This window comes from Cyprinodon tularosa, unplaced genomic scaffold (assembly GCF_016077235.1).
Source record: "Cyprinodon tularosa strain WSP-4 unplaced genomic scaffold, ASM1607723v1 ctg23, whole genome shotgun sequence".
Taxonomy (NCBI): domain Eukaryota; kingdom Metazoa; phylum Chordata; class Actinopteri; order Cyprinodontiformes; family Cyprinodontidae; genus Cyprinodon; species Cyprinodon tularosa.
In genome coordinates, this window is record NW_024038861.1 from 1,283,237 (window position 1) to 1,302,647 (window position 19,411).

Here is a 19,411-nt window from a genome sequence, read left to right on the forward strand (position 1 = left end):
ATGGGAGGATAAAATAGGCAGTAAAACGAGAAGCCAGAAATAATCACATCAGTACTGAACTCTTTGCATCCATAAATTACATGATTCCTTATTTTATTAATAAAGTTTTAGCAAATTGTTATCAATTATTTGAAATTTAATCAGAAATATGTAAATTCTGCAAGTATTATAGCTCAGAAAATGATGTGCGATGTTTATATTAGCAAAGTAAACAGAAAGCAGTATCAAAAGTCAAGGAGCTGAGGTTGTAAATTGTGCTCCCCTCAGCAGCCTGTTGTTATGCATGCCCACAAAAGCTCTGTTAGTCTTTAGGGTAAGTGCTTACACCACTACCAAAGTGGCCAGTAATACAAACCTTAATTTAGGGTGACAGAGGGGCAGTTAAAGGCGTTGCCATAGCTTCAGACACCTGGTCCTGTGTGTCCATATGGAGGTTCGGAGGCCATATGGCCTATACAGCATGCTCAAACTGTACTGGATAATGTGATGTGTGTGTGTGTGTGTGTGTGTGTGTGTGTGTGTATTTTTTGTGTGTCAAAATTGTTTTTGTGGAGTTAAGATGTTGAGACCTGAACCCTGAAATGTGTTAACTTGTTAAGTTGTTGACCAGTGTTTCTCCAAATTTGAGAAACCAGTTCCCCCTCAGCGGATAACACATTTTGAAACAGCATTGCGAAAAGACTATGAATTTTATTATGTATATATATGTATATATATATATATATATATATATATATATATATATATATATATATATATATATATATATATATATATATATATATATATATATATATATATATATATATATATATGTATGGGGGCGGGGGAAGCTATAAAGCAAACAATGAGACTACATGATTGTTTAACCTCTTAACGTCCACCTCATTTTGTGTAATCCTTGCCTATTTTGCATACCCAAAAGAAAAAGCAAATAACTTAGGAACTGTAAGCCCAAATTAAATGTGCAATACATTATTTGAAAGCTAAAACCCTCTAGTTTCTGAATATATAAATTAGGTGACTAGAACACAGATCAACCTGCATCAGTTCAAACATGACTCAAAGTTGTTGTTTTTTTTTTTTCTTGAAATGATAGGTCTTTTTTGAACAGCAGTAATAAAAATCGGGTTTCAGTGTATTATATGTGTTCTACATCATGGTAACCACAAATGCAGAAAATTTCAGACCTCTAGCTATGACAGTTCCAGAGCTGTGGGGTTTGGAACTTTTGGTGTCAGCTTGGAGCTGCGCGCAATGGCTTCAACTGCTGGTAAAAAGTTCACCAGTGGAATTTTATGCATTCAGAATTATAACCCCCACTTAAAACCCACCGGGTTACAGACAAGTTTGTACATTTAACCTCTTATAAAACCCGGTGGGTTTTAAGAGTTACATTTTACACTGATAATGCGTTAATGTTATCCAATGACGCAAATTTTGATTAGGAAAAAAATGTCCTTGATGGAAACACATTAGTTATTAGAAATGTACCTTTTTCATTAAAAGTCTCTTCACTAGGGTGAGGCGGGTTTTCGATTATTTTAAAATTGCAAATTTTTCAAAAACATGTCAAAACTTTTTTTCACAATAGGTGACTGCAGAAAGAAAAGTATTCACATCAGATTTTAAGACTGTTTTTACTTTTTCTCATTAAACTACATAAATTCATTTTTATTCGCTATTGCTAACACTAATTAATCTGGTTATTGGACATATTAATTAATGAATCCTGTTGATTTTCAGATTTTTAATTCAGATAAGTTCAGTTTGTTGTTTTCTAAGGTTGTCCTACACTTAGTATATTTTTCTATTTTTTTTTTTATCATAACTGACCTATTGTTAGGAAGTTAATTGTAATCTGCTGGATTAGTTTAACCTCCTATATCAATACTATCAATACTGACAATACAAATTACATATTTTTTTTTCAACAATGTCTTGTGCTGTACTTTTTACTAAACTATTTACTACACTTTTTTAAAACTGTAAAGGCATTTCTATCATTTTTGAAGCCCTCTAATAATAGTTAATGTGTCAGTGGGTCATTTTCCCACCAAAGCTGTGAATCTCTGTAGCTCCTCTGGAGCTGAGGATCGTATTTTGTAGAACAACCAATTTCTTTATAGCTCAGGGAGCTGTCTGGTTCCTTGGTACTTGTGATATAGTTTTTCTTTTAACTGAGTTATTTTATACTAGATAAGCTAATTAGGTAAATTCTAGTGTAACTGGCTGGGCTGCACTGGAATGTCTTGGAAGTCAATCACTCGATTCAATCAACTTAATTTCCTTAAATTAAACTTTTAACCAATCTGACTGTATTATCTTTGTAAAGTGACTTGAGATGACATGTGCTGTGAATTAGTGTTATACAAATAAACTGGATTGAATTGAAAAAAAAGCACCCCCCCTCCACCCACAAAACAAACAACCAAACAAAAAAAACATTAAAAAAAACAATAAACAACCTTAATTAACCTGGATTGATTTATAAAAAGTAAAAAAAAAAAAAAGCAAAAAAAAAAAAAAATAATAATAACAAACAAAATCAAAATAACCCAACCAAACAAAAATGGCCAACTTTCTTTTTTGGGGGCTGAATACTGTTTACAATAGGGAAAACAAAACCAAGGTACAGTAGTTGCAGTATTCATTTGCTACAATGAATACATGCTACATTTAACGGGGGTTTTATGCGAAGTGTGGACAAAAAACATCACTTTTTGGGGTTATCTTTAGAGTTACAGAATTAGTGTTCTTTTAATGTCCAATTTTAACAATAAAACACCTGCTAAAGAGATCATACCAAATATAATATTATACTTTTTTGTAGAATGACTATCAAGCTCCTTAACTTTTTATTATTTAAAGTTTTTATAACTCATAGTTAAGTTACTAATAGTCAGGAACTACAACTGTCAGAAGCTGGTCTAGTGGTTAGCAAATAGGGGTTTTTACTCTTTGGTAAGACCCCAAAGGTCAGTGGTATGAAACTTAGGAATAAATGAATACATTTTTTTTTTATTAAATTTACCCAGGTAACAAATACCTTTACTTGAATATGAAAATGTTAGTATTCCAAGTTGCAACAACATTGCAAGTTTGGCAAACTCAAAAGAAAAAATGTGAAATTTAAAAAACATTAATTCATCCATCCAACAATTTTCCATGACACTCATCCCTGTTAGGGTCATGAGGGGTGCTGGTGCCTATATCCAGCTGTCTACGGGCGAGAGGCGAGGTACACCCTATACATGTCACCAAAGAGCCCAACAGGACAAACAACCATTCATACAGACACAAACACTCACACCTAAGGAGTATTTAAAGAAGCCAATTAATCTAACAGTCATGTTTTTGGACCGTGGGAGGAAGCCAAAGTACCCGGAACGAACAGGGAGAAAATGCAAACCATGCAGAAAGACACCGGGCTGGGAATCGAACCCAGAACCTTCTTGCTGCAAGGCAGCAGTGCTACCTACTGCCCCGCTTTTAACAATCAAATTAAAGGCCAAACTTGGTAAAAAACAAAAAATAAAGAAAGCCATAATTCGATCTTCTTCCACTTTTTGCCTTTATTGTAGCCTAGTTTATCACTTAAGGTTTGGCTAAGTGCAAGTAAATCTGATTGGTGCATGACACAATATGGAAAGGTTCAAGTTATCAGAATACCTTTGTAAAAAAAAATAAATCAATTAAATTGGATGTACAACTTAATATTGGCAGTATGACTATATTATTCACATACAATACTTAACTAAAGCCTTGTTTTATTTCATTATCTGTTTTTATGTACTATAGTTATGTTGTCTGCATAGTGATTTTTATGTATATATGCTGGGGAATGAACAATATATAAGTAGATTAAAAGTTTTGAAAATGTTAGACAAAGAAGTCATGACAATTGTAGTATAGAATTTTGTGTTTTTGCTGTGTTTCCACTTATTTTATTTTGCTTTGTTTTTGCTCTCTTTTTTTCTTTAGTGGTGCCTTTTGTCCATATCAACTAATAAAGCATAATGAAAGTACCAACTTTATCTCGACTCATCAGTAGGAACAAGGAAGCAAACACATTCAAACACATAAAACTGGAGCATATCAAATTAAAGCCTCTATGTAAATGTAAGCGGCACATATCCTGGAATAGGTGCGGTACAGCTGTAGAATAAACATAGTGAATTGTTGAAATTTTAACCATGTAGCTGTTTCAAAAAAGTGCAAATGGTGGATTGGTAACAAGTGAGGTGGAGGAGGAGGTGAGGAAAGGGATGGGGGAGGGAGTGGAGGACAGACGCTGGCGCCCTGCCAACACTGACGAAAGCTGCTTAGCCCACCCTGTTGCCATGGCTACATTTTAGAGCAGCACCCTGCATGCATGTGTGTGCTTGCCTAGGAGAGAGAAAGAGAGAGAGGAAGAAAGAGAGAGAGATGAGAGGAAGGGAGGGAGGCAATGAAAACCAGCAGGAAGGCTTTAAAGCAAGCCAGAGTGGGAGTGAAGGACCACCAGTTAGCAGGGTGGAAGGTAGAAGAAAGAACTTGTGTGTCTGAAGGGGAAAGGACATAAAGACAGTCAGAGAAACTAGAGAGAAACAATCGTGTGGGAGCAACAAAGTGCTGGATAATGGAGGTGCAGTCGGATTGTGTAGAGCCTCATGTGGCTCCACAGTGTGACACTCAGCCTGCAGGGAAGATCAACAAAGCTGCCTTTAAACTCTTTGGGAAGCGACACACTGGCTCTGGAATGGCCAGCTTCTTCTCCTTCAGGAACAAAGGTACAGCAAACGGCGGAAACAACGGGAATTCTGAAAATGGAAATTCTTTGAATGGAAACAGTTCAGCGGCATCAGCAGAGCTTGTGAGGAGCAAAACACATGATGGGCTATCAGGCTCTAATAGCGATGCTATGGGACAGAGAGGGGAGGGCCTTACTAGCCTGGAGGCAGGACCGGTGAGGTCGCTTAGCAAATCCTTGAGTTTCTTCTCCTTTCTCCGACGAGGGAGTTTTAGAACAAGTGAAAATGGTGGGGCAGGGATTGTGAGAAGAGGGAGGGGCCTGAAGGGCTTTTTTAGCAGCATGCGATGGAGGCGTAAAGAGAAAACAAATGAAGCTGAAGGAGAAGAGGTGGGAAGTAAGAAAGAAAGGGACATGGAGGCTGCAGAATCTGAAAACATGAAGGACATTACTCTTACCCTTGAGCCTCCTCCTCATCATCACCAGGAGGACTGTGAAAATGCAGAGACAGGATCTAACCTCCATGGGTCAGACACTCCCACCACTAGTGTTACCATGACACCCACACACTGTGTTGCCATGCCAGGACCATCTGGTGAGCCAGACTCCCCGATTCCTTACACACCCACCGACTCACCACTGCGCCAATCCATCCAAAAAGCCAAAGCTTCTGTATCTAGTCTCACCCCTTCTCTTATTACACCCCCTTTGGATCGCTGCAGCATGGGTGACCAACCTTCAGAGCCCTCGGTAGATCGACTGTGTTCAATCCTTTTTACAGATGTCACATCCTTGAAGAGCTTTGATTCTCTGACTGGTTGTGGAGACATTATTGCTGATGCAGATGAGGAAGGGCCAGGGGGTAATGGTGGAAGTGGTACGAGTAGTAGTAGCAGTGGGGGTGGAGGGGGTAGTCTGGGTGCCAGTGTTGGGAGAACCATTGGTATATCCAGTGCAACAACCCATGCTTCCCCAACCAAACCTTCATTACCTCCCCAGATCACCCAGCCCATGTACTCTGTTGCTCAAAGTTCCACACCTGTCTGCCTCCCTGCGAGGACCCGAGTGGCTCCTCCTCCGACGCAACACCCTCCTGGTAGTGGTGTGGTGGCTTACATGGGAGGGGGTGAAGAAATGGCAAGCCCGGAAGGGGTGGATGATGCAGATATGCAGGGACTCTGGCACATGTTGCCTTCTGCAGGAGAGAGCTCCCCTTCTTTACCACATCAGTACCAGCCTTCCTCCAGTACCCTTACATCCACCTATCCTCCTCGCACCACCTCTCCTAGTACACATCGTCCCTCAGCTCAAAGAAGTGCAGATAGAAAAGCACCGGTGAAGGCGCTGGGTCTCAGTAAGATTCCAGTCGTTGGCGGAGCAGGAAGCCGGGCAGGTAAACCCCCTCTCCCTCATGCACATGGCCGTCATACTGTATCACCTGGAGAAAAAGAACTACTCAGCGATGAAGGATACTGGGATACTCCCTCAGCAACACCTACAGCCACACCTGATGAGAGCGGGGTGCAACGAAACCAGAAGATTGCCCTGTCAAGGGATAGCTGTTCTGGGGACCACCTTTACGACCTTTACACCGATCCTGAAGAGGGAGAAGATCAGAGGAGAGATGATGATCTAAACAGTACCCCTTCTCCATCTGCAGATTTTAAAATGAGTCCCACCTCCCAAAAAAGTCCAATTTCAACCTCATCCTCTTCTTCGTTCCAATCTTTGAAAGGCAGCACCAGCCTTCCACGAGACTCCAAGATTCCAGTAAGCACCAGACAAACCTCACCTCCCCACTCTGTAAGCCAGTCAGCTCTGTCCTCTGTACTGGAGGCAGAAACCCCTTTGCCAAAGACCCAAGCACCCCAACCAACTCGCACCAGAATCCCTGTGTCAAAGGTTCCAGTTCGACGTTCTGGAAACAAACCTGCCAACACAACTGGAGGAGCCATATCCAAGAAGTAGTTATTTTTGAAAGAATTTTTTTGTCTAACACTGGGGTTAAATGTATGATAGTACAGGCCTGGTTGTTCAGAACTGGTTGTTTCCTTGAAAATCCTGAGCTGTAGAATTATCAGCTTATAAATTCCATTCAGATCTCAAGGGATTTCCTATGTTTCTTTTGGCTCTCTGGAAAAAAAAAAATCAGTAGCCTTGTTCATTTCAGACAAAAGGAGACTCCAAAGAAGCTGGATTAACATTTGACCAATCTTTGCACTTTGGAGGCTACCTGTTGACAATCCTTGAACAGAGATAATACATTCTTCGACTACAAGTTTGTGAAAAAAGTACGGACCTGTTAAATTTCATTTACTACTATGGAAAAAGCAACAGAGCACCTTTTTATCTTTGACATCTTTTGTATGAAACTCCTTGTGACATTACTGTTTTCTTATAAGGACCTACTCCAATCAAAGTTTACTGTCGTTTTACATATTTTCCTTGCTTGATTTGTAATGAATTACCTCCTAATCTTGTGATTTTATAGCCAAAGCTAAAAAAAAAAAAAACATTCATAACAAACAACTCATAAATTTGAGCTTTTTCTTCCTCTAAATTCCTGGAACAGTATATTTTTTATCGTCATTCACTTTTGAAAATGGTATTCTTTTGACCATTCCCTAAGTTCAATGCTGTTTTTTAGATGCATAAATACAAATAGAGCTAATGCAGCTGTGTGACTTTATGGCTAAAAAAGAAAACACATTTTACTTTTTTTTTTTTTTGAGAAATGTAATCCGTTTGTGGACTGATTAATTTTGACATTTGGTTGTTGGTGATTCCCACCTCTACCACATACTTTATTGACTTTTTTTTTTTTACTTCTCTGGGATTTACTCTAATTTAACTAAACCTGCAAAATCTTGCAATATAACACATGGAGAGATCCTTTGCACTGATGCATCCTCACTGTATACAAACAGAAGAGTCAGATTAAAAGACAAGCATGCTCACACATGTCATTACTCTCAGCATGCAGTGCACTCAAGGCACAAAAGTCAGGGAAGATCATTTGAGAGGTGAAGAGTTTCACTTTATGCACATTGTACGACATCTGTTGCTCTCTTTGTAGCTTACACTGGTTAAGTCTGTCCTCTAAGGACATGTAACAAAAGCAAGTTTTCTAAGTGCGTTTTTCTTATGTTTTCAGACTTCCGAAAAAAAAAAAAAATCAATAATAGTAAAAACAAAACAAACAAAGAAAAAAAACAGCTCAGATCTCAAACTGTGATTGTATCAACTTGTTGGGGGAACTTCCTTCTTATTCTGGATTGTTTGGCAAGTTTTGATGTGAATGGTTGACAAGGACAAACTTTTTTGTACTGTTATAAGTCGGACATTCTTAAAAAGGTAAAAAAAAAAAAGTTAAGCAAACTAAAGGACTGCCTCTTCTGCTGATGCACATTCTATAATTTGATTTCAGGATCCCCCGCAGCTGTTTGTTAAACTGAATGTAGCTTAATATTGTAGGTATAATAGGTCATTTACTCTCAACTTAAGGTAATGACAGAAAGGCAATAAAGCCAGATTTACCTGTTTTCTTGGTCTCTAATGCTCTGAAAGACAAACCTCTGCTTAACGTGTCTAGCTTTGCAAAGCAGCAGTTTATTCATAAAAGAGGGTGTGGCTTGTGGCCCTCAGGGGTCATCTGTCAGAGCTTAAGGGGCACAAGTTGAAATGAATGAAAATGTTTTTACTTTCCACCCACCATGGTAGATTTGATAACTGAGAGTCAAGTATTCCCAAAATAAAATTACAGGTTTGGTACTGTAGCAAAGCACCTTTTTAATGTCTGATATTTTGTCCTGTTCATAAATCCTATGTTTTTTCCCATGACTTACTTTGTTCATCAGGACCTAATCTAATCACATATTGTCATTGTCACTTCTATTTTTTAAGATTTAACAATGGACTTTGGAATTTTTGGTAGTCCATACGTGTCACAATTCAGCAAATAAATGAATGCATCATTAAATCAAGTTATAATGTTTTAATTACTGATAACAGATTGGAGAAAAATATACATATACTAATTTATTGTGTATTTAAACAAAATATGATAACAATAAATTAAAAAGCAACCATAATTGTTTGCCACCCTTTTCCAGCTGAAATGAGTGGGTGTGGTGAACACATTTCTAATCAAGACAGTTGCTCTGAAGTGGAATAAAAGATGATAATCCCCATTGATGATTTCAGTAAAGGAGAAAAATAAATAAAACATTTTGAAAATAATTTGCATGATTTGAAAAAATGCCATTTGAATCAAAAAAAAAAAAGTATTATCCAAATGGCAAGTTTTTTATATTATCATCATTATTAAATATCATATCATTTTGGCACCAAAATCCTTTACAGTGTTGTTTTCACTTGAATTTATCATTTTCATCTATGTTAACTTAAGTTCTCTCTTTCCTTACAGTATTTATCAATTTTTTTACTTACAAATTTCACCGGCATACAAAACATTAAAACTACTTTGTCTATACAAAACTGAATATGCTAAACAGGAGTAATACTGAACTGACTGTTATACATTAACTCTGTTTCTAAGCTGATGTAATTCGGCTTTCACTTGTCAGAGCCAGAGTTTCAGTCAAACCTGTATGATACCTCCCTTATTTCTTTGATCTTACATAAATGCACTCCTGAGGCAACCATACTACTGCCAAAATCAGTTCCAAGTTGTTGGAACATTTCTTCCTTTCTCATCGTAAATTTAGAATTTCGTGTGAGTGGGTTTTGATTCGTTGCACCAACAAACAGCATGCTATGTTTTCCTTTTTTCGGGTGTTGTTTTTCAATCGTCAGCCTCACACTGTTCCAACAACTGTTTTTCCATTAATTAAACATTTTGGCGCTAACACATCAGTACCTGACTCTTTCAATCTACGTTTACATCGATTTCTTAGAATGTGGGATCATTTTATCCTATTTTTTTATCAGAGCAAAATTAGTAGAATATCTGTAACTTTTATTTTCAGACTGAATGAAGGCTGAATCAGACTGAATGAAAAAAAAAATATTGGAAAACAGCTAAATCAGATTTGTAAATAGGTCAGCTATGTATGAATCAATATTTTCTAACGACTGATAAAGGCTTTGACCCTCTTTTGCTCTCCAGCAGGAAAGGCTAGATGGGGTCAGACAGCAATAAGGTTAAAACAAGAAAACAGCTGATTCATACAGATTTCAAACCTATCAGATTCAAAGTCATCTTAAACAACATTGAATATACTAACATGATTCAGAAAATATGGATATTACTATAACAAGCAGGCACATAGTTGACAAAGTGCATAAGTGCATATGGAGACGGATTTGGTGCAGTGCAATCCCCTTTGTTAGTAGTGCAGCAGCTCCCCCTTCTCTCTCTCTCTTGTTTTGCACACTGAGATTTATATAAAAGCCTTGCGTAAGACACTCACTTCTACCAGCACACTTCGTCAAAGCCAAGGTTGCTGACAGTGAGAATACTGCGTGCTGGAGCATGCATATATATGTCAGCTGATCTTGTCATTAATCTGCAGGATGAGGGCATTTCTACTCAGTGTTTGCTCCTAGTGCATAAATCTATTGAAAGTACACAAACAGAATTTCGTTTTTTTGCTGAACTGTAAGGTTCTTGTTCAAGTTAACGAAGAGCAATGCATCATCATGGAATGATAAACTTAAGGTATGGAACTATAAAATAACATTTTTTAAGCAGCACACCAGACCACAGGCACTTTAGGTGTATAATAACTTTTTCATTTGTTTCCAGCAATGGACAGTTTGTAGGGAAAATAAACCATTTAAAAATAAAGATAAGCAAGCAGTCTATTTTCTATAGTGCTGGTTGAAAGCTGACCTCCACTGTTTTGTGGTAACCAGATCAAGGTAAAGCAGCAGGCAGCCCTTCCCAGGAGCTCCAGTAACTAAGACATCTACAAGCTTCTTGAAAAGCTGAATATTATGTTTCAGTTTCGACTGTTATTGACTGAGACTGCTACTTGTGTCGCTGAGATAGCATAGCATGTGAGAAACTTGACACTTCTGCATGTTGCCATTCGTACAGGTTAATGTTAAAGTTTTTTTTTTTCATGATTTCATGTGCTCTTAATAATCTGAACTAAATACGCCGTTAAATTTAATGCAGGTGCACTTCTATAAATTCGAATATCATATGGCAAAAACATAATTTGAAAAATCAAATTTGATTGAGCAGTCCATCAAACAAATTATATTTCAAGACACTGCTTCTTTTTATGTTTCGAAAATGGCTAACAGCTGATGCAATCTAAAAGTTGTTATCATCAGAAAATTTTAATATTACAATAAACTAAGAAAAAATTATTAAAATTATTTCTAACATATATGCCAATCAAGTAAGAAGTGTTTGCACTCAATCCCTCTTCAAGTCTCCTTCTAACTGCATCACTGTGTGGCATTGATGCTATCAGGCTTTTTATCTCTGCTGAGGTTGCTTCATCAGCGGCTTTTAGCCCAGCTGCTTTGTTAGTTTGTTGTCTCTCTTTTCATTATTGATGATATCCGATATCATCGCTATGGATTTTAGTTCAGACAAGTTTGCAAACAGGTCAAAAAATATATAAAAGCCCATTGAAGATGTTTAATACTCCCTAATAAGCTTTGCTCCATAATTATTCAAAAAGCTGTGAGTGTTTCTTAGTTCTTGTGCACAATTTTCCTTTCACTTAAATTTCCATAAATCATCTTTGATAGAGCAGCAACAATCTCTTCCTTTGGAGGGTGATCAACTGTGGAGTCACCGCTCTTTCTGAAGACCAAAACATAACCAAAATAAAGAAGCTGTCTATTACGTTCTAATGTTTTGAGATCCACTTGATTTGATCAACAGTTTCTTCACCAGTAACTGTTTAAAACAGAACTACTGCACAATTTCACAACCATACCGAGAATTTAGATTAAATTGTTATAGATAAACAAATAACAAAACAAAACCAGCATTAATATTTCAGCATAATTGCAGTTCTTTTAAGGTTTTCATTCGTATATTTCTAATCTAACTATTTTCCATAAGAAAAAATCTGAACAAAGCAAACAATTACATTTGCTGCAAAGATAAGTGAGAGGGATTCTTGTGTGTAAATAATACTCAAGATTGAGCCTTTGAATCATTTATTGCATGTGCACAAAACAATTCAGAAAATGGATCCAGAGTACATTATTGAAAGTAGAGTTAATGTGTGGACACTTCATCTTCAAGGCTTTTGAAAATGATGTCATCTTGATAAGAAGGGATCCCTGACCTCAATAAATGTGTGGCAGTTAGTGTATCATGGAGAACCATTCCAAAGCAGCACCCCACACTCTGCATGGCAGCCTCTTGGCAGTTGTTCCCATAGCAACTCCACTAGGTCAGCCAATGAGAAGAGGGGGCTGGGCAGGGAGGAGGATAGAAAGATGGGGAGGTGAATGGAGAAAAAGGGGGTGACGGTGTGGGGGTGGGCTTCCCAACACACACTGAGGGATAGTAGTGGAGTTGAACTGGTGCAGCAAAGCACTCATTCAGGTACGTATCCACTGACTCCAAATTTACATGGGGATGTACATATTCAAATGTGCTAATGCTGCTGGTTTCGACAGCAGCATTAGCACATGTTTTAGACATAAAAACACAGAAGAAAAAAACCCTAAACAAAATATATATATAAAAAAAGTTATTTAACTTTTCTAAATAAACAGGAGCAGTTGGTTGACACTAGTCAGATTTCATGGATTTCTTTCTCTCACCTTTTACCTTAATTTTTCTTGCCCATATTTAACCTTTTACTCAGGTGTTTATGTCAAAGCATTGTTGCTTTAGTCTCTTGTGGATAATCTCTTAGCAAACCAGTTTTTTGACTCAGTGATTGAACATGTTTGACACTCAAACAAATGGAGGAAGGTAAGTAGACTGTGTTTGCGGAACATGTGCATGCCATTAATGCATTTCCTCCACTGATGGGACTTTTTACTTTTCAAACAAAAATTTTTGTGTTTTTTTTAAAGAGTTATTTAATAGTCACATGGCTTTCAGTAAGCACTACATCAAGCATGTAGTTCCTTATTGTGAGAAACTCAAATTTTCCTAAAAGAATAAAGCAGGAAGTATCTGAATAAATTAAATTTTAGCTCAAGAGATGCAAAATGAAATTAGATTATGAATCACAAGATGAGAAGTGAGAACCAAAAAGGCCAAAAGAAAACCTCTAAAGCTCTAAATAATAATTAACCTAAAAACAATTGTTTAATAAACAAAAGCAAGTTATTGTAAACTTGTGAAGAAGCCTTAATATTAACTGATCGGCATCTTAAACAGTCAAACTAGTTCAGTGATCTGTTTTAATTCTTATGATTCAAGAATCCAAATTACCTTACACCCTACAATTTTTGTTTCCATTTCACTTGTATACGAGGACATGTGAAGAGCTCTCATGTTAAAGCTCAGAAAAAGCAGGAAAAAAATAATTAAATGTCTCTTTATAAGATTACTTCCTCACATTTTAATAACAATTCACTAAAAAAGAAATTTGAATAAATTCTTGCATAGAAATGCATCACAAACTGCATAAAGAAACTTATATAATGATCTGTTAAGCTTTGAGACTCTCATCAACTCATGAACATATTTTAAATCAATGAGGACGATTAAAGGTTAAAAAAAAAAACTTAAGTTACACCTTGCAATGAATTAAAAGAGAACCAGAGGAGCTCTGTGATGGAATATAGGTTGAGACAAAGTTGCATCAGACAGACGCTACAGAACAATAGGGAGTGGCAGCCTAGTGGTTCGGGCATAGACCCTGGAATCCTGAGGCTCTGAGTTAGAGCCCCACTCCCACAGACTGCCACTCTGGGTCTGTGTGCAAGACCCTTAACCCCCGCTTGCTCCCTGGGCGCCCCACGATGGCAGCCCACTGATCCCAAAGGGACATTACAGAAGGGTATGTTTATACATGACTTGAACTTCAAGACTTAAAAATGAACTAATCCAACCCAATGTGGGGGAAATGGAATATTACTTTATGCTGAAGCAAAAGAAAGCTGTAGACATTGTTTTCACTATTTAACCACATCAGGGAAAGATGCAAATCTGAGTATTATTTGCTAAACTTCAAAAAATTTTAAATATGGTTCTAACTGTGGGACAGTAGGTGATAAAACGGGTGTAAATAAATCAGCAAAGACCAGGTTGCAAATGATCAGCAATGACTTGATAAGAACTAAGTCACATAAGGAATTTGGACTCATAACCATAAACTCATGGGCCATAAACTAGAAATAGTTCATTTTAACTGTTCTCTAAACTATTTCTGTTAAATGTGACCTTTCACCATGCTGTGCATTAACACCATCACCATTAATCACTGTGAGCTGACAACTGTGCAGAAGCATTTCGGTTATGATAACTATCTCATTTCTAAAATAGCAAAGGTGTTACAAAGTAAAGGATATAAAAGCTAAATGCCAGTAGAAATCTTACTTTTACTTCCCTGTGACACAAATTATATAAATTATTTTAAAGTTATAAGAAAACCACAGTTGTTATTCTAATTACCAAATAAAACTTACATCTGTCATCAAAGATATTGTTTCTCTTGCCAACAATTTTTAATAATAAAACAAGCAAAAAAAAGCTTAAAGAATTATAAAGATGAAAATCAACTTTAGTTTAAATGAAATCCTTTTTTTTTCTAAACCGGGCAACAACATGAGACAAAGTGTAGGAATAAAAAAGCAGGACTGATGCTAAGAAATAAATTCAAGATAATTTGTACATTTTAAAGTATTTTTTAATGGATTCTTCCCTGAGAAGAAAAACTGAAATAGTTTTATATGGAAAAGTTGAAACTTTATGTATTTGTTGTGTAATTCATACTATAATAATTAACCTAACTGGATCTTTTGTTCTTGTGCTAGGTGGTTTAAGCAAACTTATATTAGGTATTTTTCCTCTGCAGTCATTTTTGTTAGATGATGGAGGTGTTTTACTAGTTTTTCCTGCCCTGTCACTTAAAATTCCTATTGGGCCATAGGTGTTTCCAGCAGTTGTACAGATTTCTTTTAAATACCACAAAAAAACAGAAGGGAAAAATTCCACAGTAAAATCCCAAAGGTAGGTGTTCTATGCTAGCTGCTTCTGATTTAAACTACAGTATTTATTGTTTTATAAAGGGGAAAACTACTATTAAATTAACTTCTCGTTAATAGATCTATGCCTATAGTAGAACGATCCTTTACCACTATGATCAACTTTACAGCTGTCATATTTTTAAATGAGTAGACTCCCAATCAGTTTATTCACCAAATCAGTTAAAGTACATTAATATATTTTTTTGGCTGACAAAATTGCTCTCTTCCACCACTTTTGACATCTTTATAACAATCTCCTGGTAATATGACATCTTATAGGAACCAATCACCTAAAAAAGTCAAATTTAATCCTTTAAGATTACATAGTGATCTGTAGATTTACAGTCGATTCCATCAGCACAGCCTTTTTTTTTTTGTGGTCATGCTGCTTGTAACAGAGAATGAGCATTTCTAATTCAAGTCATATTGTCCTAATATATATTGAATAACAAGGGAATTTCCAAAGAATTATCCGACTTGCTCTAGGCAATAGCTCTAACTAAGGCACCCATCTCTGCACTTTATTTAATTCTCAATAAGCAAACTAAAAATAAGGCAACACCAAAAGAAAAAGCTTTGGTTAATTATTATGAACTTATATTTTGTAACTCAAATCAAGACCTATAAATAAAAATAAGGACTGTAAAGAGACAAACTAAAAACACACAAGAAAAAATCCCAACAGAGTTCTACTAAACAAAAGAAACAAATTCTGATGCTGATATCTTTGTTAGATAAAGTGCTTCAGTTACACACATCACACAGATATCTAAGCTTAACTTCAATTCTCACAGAGATGAAAACGATCAAATGTTTACTTTTTTATGAGCTTTCATGTCTAGCTTTTTCTTATAGACTGTATATATATATATATATGTATAAAAAAAAAACAATCTAAGTGATGTCAAAATTTGCACAATAATTGTGACACATTCATTTTATGGCATCCCTGGACACATTTATGCATACACATTTTTATATATTCTACCCCATTCACCAATCAAGGCTATTTAAAATACAATAGCTTCACAAATACTTCAATATTACAGCTCCCCCTATGCTTCTCCACTTGTCTTGTCATTAACTTGCAGGTGCTTGAATATCCACAGTAATAAAAGTAAACAATTGTCTTTTTAAGATCTCCTTAACTGTGTAGCTAAGGGAATTTAGTCCGTCTTTATCCATAGTCTGTTTAGTTTTAGCAAGTTTGTCAGGATTCTTTGGATTAGGTTCGTTATGTTTGTCTCTTTGATGCCTGACCATCTTGTACTTCCCAGTCACACCATCCGGTCGAGAAATGGACATCCCACGGTAGACGACCCGCCTGTAAATATCGTCGTCCTCTCCACCCCATCCCCAGTAAGTGTTTGGACAGCCATTAATTTTCAAGAACTGTTGCTTGGACAGCGAGGAGACCCCACCGAAGTAGGTAGTATAGGGTAGATGGAAGTTAAACTTGTCCATAGCAACAGCCAAATGCCTTGGATTATCAAAACACCTGTAGAGATTACGGTCATCGAGGGGCACAAGGTCAACGTCAGAGAAGACGAAGCACTCATAGTCATATTCCTTCTGAGCTTCAAGGAAGCCAACATTCATCAGCTTAGCTCTGTTGAACACTCCTTCCCCTTCCTGGTTGATGACATACACGCCATAATCCAACTGCTGGCGGATCAGGATAGGATGAATGTAGTAGAGCAAATGATTGAGGTGCTCGTGTCGATTTCTGAATGGGATGATGATCGCTACCTAAACAAAAAAATAAAATAAAAAAACAACAAAAAAGAACAATAGCCCAGGTGAGATTACTTTCATTTGATAGTTTTTTTATGTTCTGAAAACAACAAAAAAACACTTGTGGTTGTCAGTGAATTTCAGATATTAGGGATTTCTTTGATAGATCTCCTCTAAAGAAGAAAAGTTTTAAATTACATAACTTCTTTTTAGTAGTAATACATTTTCTTTTACAAACATTATTCTAAGGTTTTCTTTTACTTGTAGGAATATTAACATTAAAATGTTAGTTTATTGATATGGCATTTACTGTATGTCCACCTCTAAGTTTTTTTTTTTTTTTTTTTAACTAAAGGGCTCTTATAAACAAGTCTAATCTTCTATAATCTACATTAAGAAAAAAGGAAAGAAACCCAGTTAGCTTTTTCTAAGGATGTCAATCTCTCCACTTTTTCAGGGATGTGGTCATTTTCATCATTTCATAATTTAATTTTCATCTTTAATGTTGTTATTGTTCTTTTGGGGGGGTTAGTGAAAACTAACTTCAGGTTGTGAAACATGAAGGAAAATTAAAGGATATTAATATATATATATATATATATATATATTAAATCCAAAAAAAGAGCTCTCAATGTGAATGTAATAAAAATAAATGAAAATAATTTTGAGAAGTTTGACATTAAACAAACTCTTGTTTGTCTGGAAAGAAAAGCACAGACATTCAAACCACCAATAAAATTTGTTAAACTTGTACATTTATGAGGAAACGAATAACCCAAAAAGCTCTTTATAGATGTGACAACATCAAAAACCTCTCTGTTTTTTATTCTGAAATGGTTTCCAGGATTTCTTTGTTTTAAATGTAAAATAAACCAACATCTCATGACATTATGAAATTATTTTAATGTTTCTCGAATAAAAAAGTTCACAATTGGTAAAAGGAGATATTATTAGAACATTTTTGCCATGAACTTTTAATGCAGATTTTGACCTACCTTGTGTTGGGAGATGCAGTCAGTTGGCTTATAACGTCCTCCTGGCTGAAGTGAAGAACCAACCAGCTGTGTAACCTCCTCTAATGTCCGTTTTGTATTAAACTCCACAAGGAGAGGACCCACAAGATTTGGTGGGGTTTCAGGGCAAGGCTCCAAAGTCCTGTTTGAGATGACTGGCACCACTGTGATTTCATGGCTGATTTCAGTCACCTGTAAATCATCCTGAATCTTCCAGGAGAAATTCTGGTTTCTGTTCAATACAATGCGAGGAACAGCTGCAGTTGAAAAATTAAGATTTTTACCGTAGAATAAAACCACAGCATAAAACAAAAGGCTGATGAAGACAAAGAGGGACAAACAGGCCAATAGTTTCTTCAGCATGTTTAAAATCCTCGGTGTTCAGCGCTGGCATGCAGAAATGACCTTTCACCACTGTGCTTCCTGTATTCTCTTTGCAAGTCAAACCTCCTCTAAAAACAAGACAAACCAGATCAGTTTTTTTTTTCCCTTCATCAACTTCCTTGTTTAACTCAGCATATCAGGTTTAACCGCCTGCCTAAACGTACGGTTTAAAGTTTTACATTTAAAATCATCATAAGGCTTTTTCTACATTCTACATTTCTGGCTCAGTTTGTGATGATTGTCATAAACCTTTTTTTTTTTTTATATAAAAACTATTATTGCAATTACATACACTTCTTTGAGGTACTGGTGTTAACATACAATTTAACAAGAAACAAAAAACTATATTGAGAACAATTATTTTGTTACTAAAAAAAGACTTCACTTTGATGAAGGTGAAAAATATCCTCAAAGCAGCAGCAATATTAATTTAGTGACAAACCTTAAAAGTCTGTATGTTGTCAGAGTATGCCCTCTACTGGAATTTGTTTAAAGGTGCTGAGTCTAAGCAGGTCAACCCAAAGGCCTTCCGAAGGCCTTCATAGAAAGAAGCTGTCAAGACATCCCCAGCTTTAGCCTCAGATTCTGTTCTTCTATCTGATGCCCGCAGTGGTCCATGTTATCAGCCTGTTAACTGTCAGTCTGTCAAAAAAAGGAAAAACCCTTAGATCACCATAAATAAGATGGCAGCACTGTCCTCCGTTCACTGGAACTCGACTGAGACTAATTTCCTCTTATGGCAAGTTTCGAAACTGGAATGTCACTGATAAGTAACCGACTTCCCTTTTACAAGAGCGCCGGCCAATCACAGGTTCAGAAAGGGGAGTGCCATCAAACACAATGAGGAAACTGAGACCACCCAAAGGCTGACAGCAGGGTACGCTGAGGAAGAAAAAATAAACAAACTGACAAACAGTGAAAAGAAATGCATTTTGGGGGGGATGAAGCATAGCCACAAAATTAAACATTTCCTCACTGAAGAGTATCTTAGTGTCAACATAACTGAAACACAAAAGGTCTTCTTTAGAAAAGGTTTTTTTATTATCCAAGTTATGAATATGTAAAGAAAAAAAGAATAAAAGTATTGTATTTTACAGTTTATAAATAAATAAAAACACTGAAAACTGATTAAAGCTGGAAAAAATCTGGAAACATGGCCATACAGTAAATGGAATTCAAATTTTTGTGTATCAGTACAACAATAGGGGCTGTTTAACTGTAGCATGAATGGCAAATGGCATGCAGCAAAGGAAGTTAGCAGACAAACCTTGGTATGTGGTTTGTGGCAAAGCAGCGGTTCTGTTTCCATCCTGGCAGAATGTGCTTTTTTCTTAGTAAAAACAGTATCTTGATAAGAATTCAAAGCGGTGGAGAAATGAACAAAGCTAAGCAAGTTTGCTTGCAC

The 19,411-nt window shown here is 36.3% G+C and overlaps 2 protein-coding genes across 4 annotated transcripts; one reads left to right on the forward strand and one right to left on the reverse strand.

Moving 5' to 3' along the window:
• The first annotated feature begins 4,410 nt into the window (after positions 1-4,410).
• Positions 4,411-8,711, forward strand: amer2 (APC membrane recruitment protein 2). The gene has a single exon (XM_038286748.1). It carries the CDS (start codon positions 4,622-4,624, stop codon positions 6,698-6,700), a length of 2,079 nt encoding a protein of 692 aa, XP_038142676.1. The 5' UTR covers positions 4,411-4,621; the 3' UTR covers positions 6,701-8,711.
• Positions 8,712-15,011: 6,300 nt separating this feature from the next.
• LOC119784620 (beta-1,4-galactosyltransferase 1-like) lies at positions 15,012-18,754 on the reverse strand. Of its 3 annotated transcripts, XM_038286767.1 has the most exons (3): positions 18,449-18,754; positions 17,605-18,074; positions 15,012-16,624 (listed from the first exon to the last, which is right to left on the reverse strand). In XM_038286767.1, exons 2-3 carry the CDS (start codon positions 17,983-17,985, stop codon positions 15,956-15,958), a joined length of 1,050 nt encoding a protein of 349 aa, XP_038142695.1. In that variant the 5' UTR covers positions 17,986-18,074; positions 18,449-18,754; the 3' UTR covers positions 15,012-15,955. The 3 variants fall into 3 exon arrangements, with proteins under 3 accessions (XP_038142695.1, XP_038142694.1, XP_038142696.1); XM_038286766.1 differs by having other exon boundaries at positions 17,605-18,754; XM_038286768.1 differs by having other exon boundaries at positions 15,012-16,620; positions 17,601-18,754.
• Positions 18,755-19,411: the final 657 nt, after the last annotated feature.

Excerpts from the sequence above, each read along its gene's own strand:
- amer2 (XM_038286748.1), top strand. The coding sequence starts at position 4,622 with ATGGAGGTGCAGTCGGATTGTGTAGAGCCTCATGTGGCTCCACAGTGT.
- LOC119784620 (XM_038286767.1), bottom strand. The coding sequence starts at position 17,985 with ATGCTGAAGAAACTATTGGCCTGTTTGTCCCTCTTTGTCTTCATCAGC. Across the intron at positions 16,625-17,604 it reads ACTGCATCTCCCAACACAAG|GTAGCGATCATCATCCCATT; the intron begins GTAGGTCAAAAT and ends TTTTTTGTTTAG.